The following is a 12,722-nucleotide window of genomic DNA, read 5'->3' on the forward strand; positions in this document are numbered from 1 at the left end:
AAGTCAGGAGTTGAGTTACTTGCCACACGATTCCAAGCCTCTGACCTGCTCTTGTGACCACAGTATTTATATCTTAAATGATGTGGTCAATGGTAATCCCCAGGATGTTGACAGTGGGGGATTCACTGATGGTAATGCCCTTGAATGTAGAGGTTAGATTTTTTCTTGTTGGAGATGGTCATTGCCTGGCAGATGTATGGTGTAAGTGTTACTTGCCTCTTGTCAGCCCATGCCTGGATATTGTGCAGGTCTTGCTGCATTTGGACATGGATATTTCAGTATTTGAGGAGTCACAAATGGTTCTGAACAGTGTACAATCATCAGCGAACATCCACACTTCTGACCTTATGATGGAAGGTCTGTCATTGATGAAGCAGCTGAAGATGATTGGGCCTAGGACACTACCCTGAGGAACTTGGCTAATCTTGACTAACAAGGGAGCCAAAGGTTATCGGGGGTAGCTGGAACGTGAAGTTGAGGCCAAAATCAGATCAGCCATGATCTTATTAAATGGCAGAATGGGTTCGAGGACCAGAGCCCTCTGTACTACTGAGTTCTGCTCTCCACTTGTATTGAAGACTGTTTTTCTATTCTTCCTGCCAGAGTGGACAAGTTCACATTTTCCCACGTTATCCTCCATCTGTCAAATTTTTGCCCACGCACTTAACCTGTCCATATCACTTTGCAGACTCTCGACTTCCTCTTGACAACTTCTTTTCCTATCTCTATTCATGTCATCAGCAAATTTAGCTACCATACATTCGGACCCTTCATCCAAATCATTGATGTAGATTGTAAATTGTTGAGGACCCAGCAATGATCCCTGTGGCACTCCGCTAGTTACAGCTTGCCAATCCAAAAAAGACATATTTATCCCTGCTTTCTGCTTACTGTTAGCCAACCAATCATTTATCTATGCTAATATGTTACCTCCTACACCATGTGCCTTTATATTGTGCAACAATCTTTTATGTGGCACCTTATCAAATGCCTTCTGCAAATCCAAGTACACCATATCTGTTGGTTTCCCTGTATCCACCTTGAATGTTACTTCATCAAAAACTCTAACAGATTAGTTAAACACAATTTCCCTTTCACAAAGCCATGTTGGTTCTACCTGATCAAATCTTGATTATCTAAGTATCCTGCTTTAACCTCCTCAATAATGGATTCTATCATTTTCCCTATGATAGATGTTATGCTAACTGGCCTTTCGTTTCCTGCTTTCTGCCTCCTTCCTTTCTTGAATAACAATGTTGCTTTTGCTATTTTCCAATCCGTGGGAACCTTTCCAGAATCTAAGGAAATTTGGAAGACTATAACCAATGTATCTGCAATCTGTGCTTCCACTTCTTTTAAGATCTACCTATCTTGGTGTCATTGGCAAATATAGAAACTATAAATTCAGTCCCTTTATCCAAATCATTGATGCAGATTATAAAAGTTGAGGCCCCAGCACTGAACCCTGTGGCACTCCAGTAGTCACATCTTGCCATCCTGAAAGAGAGCCATTTATCCCTACTCTCTGCTTCCTGTTAGCTAACCAGCCTTCGCCAATGCTAATATTTTATCTTCTACACCATGTTCTCTAATCTTGTGTAGGAAGCTTTGATGTGGCACCTTATTGAATGGCTTTTGGAAATCCAAGTACACCGCATCTACAGGCTCCCCTTTTTTCCACGTTGCTTGTTACTCCCTCAAAAAACTCTAATAAATTAGTTAAGTATGATTTCCCGTCACAAAGCCATATTGACTCTGCCTGATCACGTTATGATTTTCTAAGTATCGTGCTATAAACTCCTTAATGATGGATTCTAGCAATTTCCCTATGACGCATGTTAGGCTAATGGCCCTGAAAATTCCTGCTTCTGTCTCCATATTTTCTTGAATAACGATATTACATTAGCTAGTTTCCAAACCATTAGGACCTTTCCAGAATTTGAGGAATTTTGGAGGATTATAAATGATGGATCGACTCTCTGCAGCCACTTCTTTTAAGTTTAGTATTCTATACTAATTGTTTTAATAATTTTATATCTTGGCCCTATGGCCCCAGTCGTAATTGGATCACTAAACGGAATTTTCATTTCAACAATATCACCTTTAAATGGCGGGGTTCTTACCCAGCATTCGCGTCGAAAGAGAATATGCCCTATACTCACTGCAGGAGGCCATTGCGCAGGCTCATTACCGGGTTGTGGCTAGAGCATGCGTATTGTGGGTGCTGAAGGCGCCGGGAGGGAGTCATCTCGCCTCTGCAACAGGTGAGTAACAGTCGATTGTAGGAGGATAATGGAGGCGGCGGAATGGATGGAAAGGCTTGATAAACACCCAGTGGAGGCCTCAAGTACCAGAAAAGGAACCTACTTGTCCCGCGTTGGCCACACTTCGGGGCGGCATTTCCGGTTGGTGGCCCCGGGTTCACGGTCGCCATCTTCATAGGGGGCAATGTGCAGCCGCCATATTTATAAGGGGCAATACTGGGCCAGGCAGCCAGAGGGGGTTCACCGCTCAGCCCCGCCCACTTAGTTCTGCAAACCCCGCCCTTAACAGCCACTCTGATTGGTGGGAGAACTAGATGACTTCATCAGTCCTCCAGTCCCGCCTCTTAGAAACAACTTCGCCTGCTGCTTCTCCACCTCTCTCCAGGCATTTGAGACAGTGTCACACAACAGACATGTGAGAAAAGATATAACTCATGGAATAAAACGGACAGCAACAACATGGATACAGAATTGGCGGAATGACAGGAAATAAAGAGTAATGGTTAATGGATGTTTTCCGGGCTGGAGGAAGATTTGTAGTGGAGTTTCCGAGGGGTCGGTATTGGAACCCTTGCTTTTCCTGACAGATAAATGATTTAAACCTTGGTGTATAGTCAGCAATATTATGAATTTGCATACGATACAAAACTTGGAAGCATTGTAAACTGTGAGGAGGATAGCGTAGAACTTCAAAACGACATAGACAAGTTGATGGAAAGGGCGGAACAATGGCAGATGAAATTTAATGCAGCGAAGTCTGAGGTGATGCATTTCATTTGGAAAATCTTGGAGAGACAATATAAAATAAAGGGTACAACACCAAAGGGGGTGCAGGAGCATAAGGGACCTGGGTGTCTATGTGCATAAATCATTAGAGGTGGCAGGACGGTTTAAGAGATTAGTTAATAGCACAGATGGTATCCTGGACTTTATTAATAGGGGCTCAGAATACTTGAGCAAGGAGGTTACGCTGAGCTTGTGTACTACACTAGTTAGACATCAGCTGGAGTATTCTGGGCACTGCATTTCAGGAAGGATGTGAAGGCACTGGAGGGAGTGCAGAGGAGGTTTACAAGAATGGATCCAGGGATGAGAGATTTCGGTTATGAAGATAGATTGGAGAAGTTGGGATTGTTCTCCTTGGAGGAAAGAAGGCTAAGAGGAAATTTGATAGACGTATTGAAAAGCATGAATAGATAGAAAGCAACTGTTCCCATTGGCAGAAGGATCGAGAACCAGAGGACACAGATTTAAGCTGATTGGTAAAAGAAGCAAAAACTATATGAGAAAAAACTTTTTCACACAGCAAGTGGTTAGGGTCTGGAATGCACTGCCTGAGATTGTGTTGGAGTATCCATAAAAGTATCCAAGAAGGAATTAGATGATTATTTGAAAATAAACTATCTGCAGGGTTACGGGAGAAATTGGAGAAAGGCACTAGATGAAATGCTCATTCGGAGAGCCAGTGCAGACATGATGGGCCAAATGGAATCCTTCTGCACTGTAACAATTCTGTGATTCTCTCTCTCTCTGACTTTCTCTCTCTCTATCAGTCTCCTCTTATGGAGACCAGAGTCTTGTGTGGGCCCAGACCAGGCATGGCAGGTTCCCTCCTGAAGGGCATTACTGATCTAGTTGGGTTTTTATTGCAATGCAGCAGCTTTTATGGCCACTTTTTGCTAGTGCCACAAATTGCCAGATTCATTCAGCTCAATTTCACAACCTGTTTTTGTGGGTTCTCTCTCACAGTTTTTTCTATTTTAAATCCATTTCACAGGGTATTAGAAGGGAAGGATTTTCAGTCAGGGAACTCATATCAAACATCATATCAGGATCTGACAGAGTCACCCAATTTATCGTAACCTGAATATTATCAGACTTTGAAATGGTAGGAAAAAACACCGTTCACAGTGGGGAGAGACAGTGGAAATGTGGGGACTGTGGAAAGGGATTCATAACCACGTCTTTGCTGGAAATTCATTGACGCATTCACACTGGGCAGAGGCCGTTCACCTGCTCCGAGTGTGGGAAGGGATTTACTCAGTCATCCAACCTGCTGACACACCAGCGGGTTCACACTGGGGAGAGGCCATTTACCTGCTCTGAGTGTGGGAAGGGTTTCTCTGTTAAATCTCACCTGCTGACACACCGACGTACTCACACTGGGGAGAGGCCATTCACCTGCTTTGAGTGTGGGAAGGGATTTGCTCAGTCATCTAGCCTGCTGACGCACCGGCGAATTCACACTGGGGAGAGACCGTTCAGCTGCTCTCACTGCGGCACTAGATTCAGGCGATCAGATGAACTCACTGTACACCAGCGCACTCACACTGGGGAGAGACCGTTTACCTGCATGGGTTGTGGGAAGGGATTCACTCGCTCATCCGTCCTGCTGATACACCAGCGACTTCACACTGCAGAGAGGCCGTTCACCTGCTCTGACTGTGGGAAGGGATTCACTCAGTCATCCAGCCTGCTGTCACACCAGCGAGTGCACAGTGGAGGGAGACCTTTCATCTGCTCCAAGTGTGGGAAGGGATTCACTCGGTCACCTGGCCTGATAAAACACCAGCGAGTTCATGAGTAACAACAGTGATTGAATTTTGATGTTAACCACATACAAGACTATGTGACAATAAACTCTGTTCATTGGGGTCTGTTTCTGCTGATGTTAATAAACTCCAGCCCAGTTATGGCACCTCCCCCTCCCCCAACAGGGCCATCTATTACTTGTTTCTATGTTGTTCTTTCACAGAATGCTGACTCTTGTCCTGCTCTTCACACATTCTGCTTTCTTACCTTTGTGCCACTATCAACACGTTCTTTAGTCTTTACCACTGCAATTAACACTCCCTTTGTCTTTTGTCCATGACATATTTGTCTATCTCTCCTTAGTCTCCACCTGTCGCTGACCTATCTTGCTTTATTTGATCCAGCCCCCTTAAACAGTATAAATTCCATCACATTTCAACTTCTCTTTAGCTCTAAAGAAGTCATGTGGACTTGAAACATTAAGTCTGTTTCTCTCTACACAGACGCTGTCAGACCTGCTGACCATTTCCAGCATTTCCAGTTTTTATTATGGCAGTTAAATTGCTGATATAAGTCAAATAAATCATGTTGTGTTAAGTACACAGTGTATTGAGTCTCTTTTTAATATCTCTAACACAAGTTAGATCCTTTTGAAGGGTTTTCACTCTCCCCTGTCTCCCCCATCCTCCCCTCCAACAACAAATGTGAGGAGCTCATGGAGCTTCTTTGTCACTAAGATTGAGATAATCCGATCAGTTGCCTCTGCTGCTTCCCTCCCTTCCACTAGCCCACCTGGCCCAGCTGTCTCTGAAGATTTCCATTGTCCTAGCCCTGACTTGCAACTTTCTCTTGTTTCTTTCTGTTCTATCATACCTGATTTCTCCATGGTGCAAGTTTCTTTGTGTCTCTCCAGGTTGGATGATCGGAGCCTTGTCCACACACAACTTATGTGTGGTTTCTCCACACTTTGATTGTTGTGGTTTTTTCAGGCTGTGAAACTGGTTAAAGCTCTTTCCACACAGTTCACTGAAAGACTGTCACTTTGATTCGCGTGTCTCGATACTTTTCCAATTTCAATGATAATTTAAATGCACAGGCAAAACAAACAATTATTTCTCCTTCAAAAACAAAAACATCTGGAAAACTCAGCAGGTCTGACACCATCTGCGGAGAGGAATACAGTTAACATTTCGAGTCCGTATGACTCTTCATCAGAAAAGTCAAACGGACTCAAAACATTAACTGTATTCCTCTCCACAGATTCTGTCAGACCTGCTGAGTTTTTCCAGCTATTTTTGTTTTTGTTTCAGATTTCCAGCAACTGCAGTATTTTGCTTTTATCTAATTATTTTTCCTTCTCTAATTGGAAGCTGACCGTACATGAATGAAGTGATTGCATAAGATCTTGTTGAGATTTTTGGTTTGAGTTTCCTGCCTGCAAATCCTCCCCTTCTAACCCCATGTAAATGGAGTTTACAGAAGTTATCACTGTAAATACAGTATAGAAATTCAGAACAGACAATTCTAGTTTCTATGGAACATTTCTCCCCCTCCCCTTTCATTCCCACAATTCTATAAATCTCTGTCCCACACACTCCTCTCCCTCTCTGCTCATTGTTCCAGATTCAGTGTCCAGTCTCCAACTTATTCTTTTCTCCTCTCCAGATTCTCTCTCCTCTTGTCCTCAAACTGGTGACTCAGGCTGTGGATCAATCCCACTCCTTCAATCTAATTCCACCAAATAATGCAGCTCACAACAACAAATCATCTTTAATGTTTTACACGGGGCACTGGAATTTTAGACAAATCAGTTTTCAAAATGATGCGGAATTTCAGCCAATCAGGGAGGTCCAGGCTCAGCCCCGCCCCCTCATTCACTCCGATTGGTTAGAGGATCAGCCGCTCCCTTGTTTGGTCTTCCGCTCCTGCCTCCTCTCCTATTGGGCCGGAGCTGCCTTCAATCAGTCGGGCATTGTGAGATGCCAGGTGAGAGGTCACTGTCGGGAGCGGGTTAATAAACCCCGGGCGGGGTTTCCAAATCCCAAGTGCGGCCCCAGAGCCGAATATTAAACAATGAACATTCTCCACTCTCACTATCCGCCGCTTCCGGCTTCTCTCCGGGAACAACCTCAAACAAAGAGACCAGGACCCTCCGAGCATGCGCGGTCCACCCGGCCAACCCGCGGCAGATAGAGGGGTTTCTGAGACGCACAGGATTGTGGGTGACCAGGCCTCCATTGGAGACCCAGTCTTAGTTTTTCTTTGTCTGCATCTGGGGAAGTGAGGAGATTCTGATCACACAAGGATTGCAAAATAAGAAAGGCCAAAATCCATCTCCCAATCCGCATCTTCCAACAATGGATCTGTTAGCCAATCTTGGCAATGCGTCTGTTTCAAGAAATTTGAAACAGAGCAATCCACAGCTGGTCAGTAATGCTTTGCATTTTAATGGCAAGTATCAGATTTTTTTTTACCACTAAGAGCTTGCGCAGTGGACTGTAAATTTTTACTCTTCTCTTTGGATTTTATCCAGAAGGGCTTGTGTAATTAGAGAGACTTGGTCTGCAAGATGCGGTCACTGTAAGTGTGATAACAGAACATTTTGTCAAAGTTCAGTGACACCTGATCACTTACTAAGTGAGCGAGTGTGTAAAAATATGACTCAATCACAGTTTCTACAGGTTATCCTCTGATGACAATTAGATAGATAAGACAGGAATCAGGAGTGTACAGTCCCTTCCAGCTGAATAACAGTGCAGAGACATTGCAGGAGGATGGTTTGATCAATGATGTTAGAGACTGCAGGAAGGACAATGATGGGTAGTTTACCTTTGTCACACTCAAATAAGATGTAATTTGTGACTTTAATTAGGGTTGTTTGGATACTATGGCAGAGACAGAAATCTTATTGGAGGGATTCAAAGATTGAGTTCTAGGAAAGAGGGGCATGGATTTGGGAAGTAAGAAAGACCTTGAAGAGGAAAGGGTGGTGCGAAGGGGCAGTAGTTTGCAATGACTGAGGTGAAGGATTGTTTTTATTGAGGAGGGGGTGATGATGGCAGATATGAAGGAAAGAGGGGCAGTATTTAAAGAGAGAACCATTAACAAAGTCAGTATACAAGGGGAAGTTGGGTGGTCAGGAGTTTTGAGGGAATAGGGTTGATGGAGCAGGAGTAGGTCTCATGGACAAGATGATCCCTGGGGGGCATGAGAGGAAATGGGAGGGAAACTAGAGAAAGATGAAGGTTCAGGGATCGGAAAAGGGAGAACTTTAGAGGCAGTATGGCCCAGTAGGATAGTGGGAGGGAGAGAAGCAGCAGAGACAATTGATCAGACTGTCTCAATCTTAGTGACAAAGAAGCTCAATGAGCTCCTCATACTTGTTGGTGCTGAGGATGGAGGAGACAGGGGAGAGGGACAAACCTTCAAAAGGAACTAACGTGAGTTAGAGATATTAAAAAGAATTGATACTCTATGTAATGCAGTGCTGATTTATTTGACATTTATCCTCAATATTAACACCCATAACAGGGCTGGTGTTGATGAACATCAGATCTCAATGAACATGGTTCAGTCCTGGATGTGATTAACAGCAAAATTCAATTAGTGTGGTTACTTGTGAAGTCACTAGTGACTAGCAGGTGGGATAAGTGAGAAAATCCCTTCCCACAGCAGGTGAACGGCCTTTCCCCACTATGAACTCACTAGTTTATGGTGTACAATGAGTTGAGATGAAATCCTAAACCCAGTTCTAAAGTGAGAGCACCTGAACAGTTCCTGGCGATGTGAACATTTTGATTGGATATCACTTCCCGGGAACCTTTGTAGGATTTCCCATGATATGGGCATTTAAATGTCCCTCCACACTGTGAACTTGCTGTTGTTTCAGCGAATAGGATGGCTGAGTGAATCCCTTCTGTCACTCAGTGAGAACTCGATGGGGTGTTAGAAAGGTGGCTGTCTGAGTGAATCCCTTTCCCTCCAGGGACAAGGTGAATGGTCTCTTCCCATTGTGAACTTGCTGGTGTCTCAGCAGGTTGGATGACTGAGTGAATCCCTTCCCACACTTTGAGCAGATGAAAGGCCTCTCCCCAGTATGAATGCGCTGGTGTGCAATGAGGTCAGATGATCGCCTGAACCCAGTCCCACAGTGAGAACACCTGAATGGTCTCTCATCAGTGTGAGCACGTCGATGGGACATCAGGTCCCCAGAACTTTTATAGCACTTGTCACAGTCCGAGCATTTAAAAGGTCTCTCATCAGTGTGAACTTGCTGGTGTCTCAGTAGGTGGGATGATCTTGTGAATCCCTTCCCACACATGCAGCAGGTGAATGGCCTCTCCCCAGTGTGAATTCGTTGGTGTGTCAGCAGGTCAGATGACAGAGTGAATCTCTTCCCACATTCAGAACAGGTGAATGGCCTCTCCCCAGTGTGAACTTGTTGGTGTGTCAGCAGGTCAGCTGACCGAGTGAATCGCTTCTCACATTCAGAGCAGCTGAACAACCTCTCCCCAGTGTGAACTCGCTGGTGTGTCAGCAAGTTGGTTAAATTAATGAATCCCTTCCCACACTTGGAGCAGGTGAACGGCCTTTCCCCAGTGTGAACTCGCTGGTGTGTCAGCAGCGTGGACGACTGAGTGAATCCCTTCCCACATTCAGAGCAGGTGAACGGCCGCTCCCCAGTGTGAGTGCGTCGATGAGTTTCCAGCTTAGACTGGTAACTGAATCCCTTCCCACAGTCCTCACATTTCCATGGTTTCTCTCTATTGTGGATGGTACTTTTTCCTTCCATGTTTAAAATCCGATGATATTCAGGTTACAATAAATTGGACGACTCCGTCAGATCCTGATGTGATGTTTGGTTTGAGTTTCCCAACTGCAAATCCTCCACTTCTAATACCCTGTGAAATTGATTTAAAACAGATAAAAAGGGAGTAACAGTGAAACCAGTAAAACACAAAGGCAGATTGTGAAATTGAGCTGAATGAATCCGGTAATTTGTGCGGCTGACACCAGGGAAAAGTGGCCATGAAAACTGCTGGAATGTTGTAAAACCAACTGATTCACTAATGTCCTTCAGGGAAGTGAACCTGCCACCCAGTCTGGGTCTCACAAGACTCTAGTGTCCACAGGAGGACAGAACGTGAGAGGGGCAAGAGATGCAGGGGGTGAAGGAGAGGGATTTTATATGTCTACAACTTGGCCAGAACTTTGACAAAAATTCCAAAAACCTAAACCTGCATCAACCAGAAAGACCAGGGTGGCAGGTGTATGTGAACACCATCAACTTCAAGATCCCCTCCAAGTCACACATCACCCTGATCGAATGAGCAGAAATTTTCTCCCATTTAAATATCGGGAAGACCAAAGCCATTGTCCTCAGTCCCTGCTACAAACTCCACTCCCTAACCACCAACTCCATCCCTCTCCCCAGCAACTGTCTGAGACAGAACCAGACTGTTCACAACTTTGGTGCAGTATTTGACCCTGAGATGAGCTTCTGACCACATATCCACATCATCATCAAGACCACCAATTTCCACCTCAGTAACATTGCCCGACTCCACCCTCGTCTCAGATCATTTGCTTCTGAAACACTCATCCATTGTTTTATTTCCTCAAGACTTAACAATCCTAACACACCCCAGGCTGGCCCCCCACATTCACCCTCTTTGTAATCTTGAGGTGATACAACACTCTGCTGCCCGTGTGTTTACTTGCAGTAAGTTTTTTTCACCCACCACCCTGTGCTCACTGACCTATAAAGGCTCCTGCTTAAGAAGCACTGAAATTTTAAAACTGTCGTCCTTGTTTTCAAATCCTTCTGTGGCTGTGATCATCCCTATTTCTGTTATTTCTGGACTTACTACACTGTTGCCGGCCTCTCACATTCAACTTCCCAGTGATATTGAGGTTGTTCCAGACTCTGCTGCCCGTGTGCCTAATCACACCAAGACGCCCATCCTCCCTGTGCTCACTGATCTACAAAGGCTCCCGTTTAAGAAGCAGCTAAATTTGAAAATTCTCATCCTTGTTATCCTCCCTGGTCGTGCCCCTCCCTATCTCTGTAATCTCCTCCAAACACACAACCCTCCAAGATATCTGCTCTCTTCTAATTCCGGTCAATATGGATCATTCTACCATCAGTGGCTGTTCTTGCAGTTCCTTCTGGATATTCCTCATTAAATCTCTCCTGCTCACTACTTCGCTTTCCTATTTTAGGATAATCCTTAAAACCTACCTCTCTGACCAAGCTTTTGTTCACCTGCCCTCATATCTCCTTGTGAGGCTTGGTGTCAAATGTTGCTTCATAACATTTCTGTGAAATGCCTTGGAACATTTAATACATTAAAGGTGCTATATAAATACAAATTATTGTTGCTGATTTGGACATATATCACCATTCCTTCACCATTGCTGGGTGAATAATCTGTAACTTCTTACCTAGCATCACTGTGGGAGCATCTTCACCACACAGACTGCAGCGGTTCAAGAAGGTCAAACATCATCTTCCCCACAGGTAACTGGGGTTTGGCAATATATGCTACAGGTCTTGTTAATGACACCCAAATCCCAAGAATAAATGTTTAAATATGTTTTTGTAAAATAGATTAAAAGCATCTACATAAATATTTGCTCCTAAAACAATATCCCTTTACATTGTATGGACAGTGTCTGTTTAGCAACCTGATCTCTCCTGGAATCTACCTCTCTCGACAATTTCACAATGGAAATTGCTGGGTCCGACTGGGTTCCAAAGTCCTTGGGGTTAAACCCAGCAGCTTCTCCTCCATCTCCACTCCAGCTCAAACTGATGCAACAAAGGCTTTCAATTGGATAAGGCCATGAAGAGAAAAAAAATTCCTCAGCTATGAGGAAAATGCAGCAGACTGCGACTAGTTGATTTGCTCTTGCATGGGCATGACAGGTTAAATAGCCTCCATCTGTATTGTCATCATTCAATGATTCTATGACTTGATGAAAAAGGACCAACACTGGAGGCTAGAGACCAACTGCTGCAACCAACACACACCCTGAGAGATAGAAACCAGCTCTTAATCGGTCCGTCTGCATTTCTAGACTCAGTTCTGTGAGCGATGTCTGAAATAACATAATAACAAAATACTGCAGCTACTAGAAATATGAAATATCAAGAACAAATGCTCAAAATATTCAGCAGATCAGGCAGTAACTGTGGAGAGGGGAAAGCAGTCAATGTTTCAGGGTGTAAAGAATGAATTACAGTGAATACAAATGAAGCAGAATTTGACAGTTAATATAAGCTCAGAAGTGGGAGAGAAATGCAGGAAAGACAATTCCTGACCAAGGGAAGATAAAGCTGGTAGATCAGCGGTGTATAGACAAGAGTTGGGCAGCAGTGAAAACCTCATGTAGACACGGTTGGCAGAAATAACAGTAAAATACCAAATATGGTTAAAATATACCCATTATTAGAGGCAGGGGAAGTTAGACAATGGCAGAGTGACAGAGAGGTGATTGGCGAGGGCAGGGGTGAAACAGCAATTCAGATCCACAGTAAAGGATCCACACCAGCCCCAAAGCTATGGAATCAGAACACAGCACTAAGAGATCTAAATGGTAGATGAATGCTCAATAATACTCACCTCTGAAACAATTTCACTGTTTCCAAATTTAAAATCTCCTGCTGGAGTCTGCAGCTGGAAAGATATCAGAAACACTGGAGTCAGAGAAAAATCTGGTAATCTTCACATTTTCTAACTTGCTGCACAGGAGATTATAAATGTCATAATATTCAGTCAAGGTTTGAATTTCAGTGGAGACAGCTTTTCTGTTGGTTTGAGTTTGCTGTGTGTAAATCCTGTCCTTCTAACCCCCTGTAAAAGGAGTTTCCAAAATCCATCCCTGTCAGTCCAGGACACAAGTTCACAACATTCTCTCCTCCTG

General features: G+C 44.1%; 2 protein-coding genes across 2 annotated transcripts in view; one reads left to right on the forward strand and one right to left on the reverse strand.

The window, feature by feature from the left end:
• LOC144697842 (uncharacterized) overlaps positions 1 to 5,087 on the forward strand; it is a 42,259-nt gene extending 37,172 nt beyond the window's left edge. Inside the window, 1 exon segment of the mRNA XM_078569818.1 lies at positions 4,185 to 5,087. Coding sequence (XP_078425944.1) covers positions 4,185 to 4,851 — 667 coding nt within the window. The 3' untranslated portion in view covers positions 4,852 to 5,087.
• A 3,191-nt stretch (positions 5,088 to 8,278) lies between these two features.
• On the reverse strand, positions 8,279 to 12,504 carry LOC144697099 (uncharacterized). The gene is made up of 2 exons (XM_078568918.1): positions 12,422 to 12,504; positions 8,279 to 9,697 (listed from the first exon to the last, which is right to left on the reverse strand). Exon 2 carries the CDS (start codon positions 9,586 to 9,588, stop codon positions 8,716 to 8,718), a length of 873 nt encoding a protein of 290 aa, XP_078425044.1. The 5' UTR covers positions 9,589 to 9,697; positions 12,422 to 12,504; the 3' UTR covers positions 8,279 to 8,715.
• Positions 12,505 to 12,722: the final 218 nt, after the last annotated feature.

This window comes from Cetorhinus maximus, chromosome 23 (genome assembly GCF_964194155.1).
Source record: "Cetorhinus maximus chromosome 23, sCetMax3.hap1.1, whole genome shotgun sequence".
Classification (NCBI taxonomy): domain Eukaryota; kingdom Metazoa; phylum Chordata; class Chondrichthyes; order Lamniformes; family Cetorhinidae; genus Cetorhinus; species Cetorhinus maximus.

What these genes read in the sequence shown, in the direction of transcription:
- LOC144697099 (XM_078568918.1), bottom strand. Translation starts at nt 9,588, where the DNA reads ATGGAAGGAAAAAGTACCATCCACAATAGAGAGAAACCATGGAAATGT.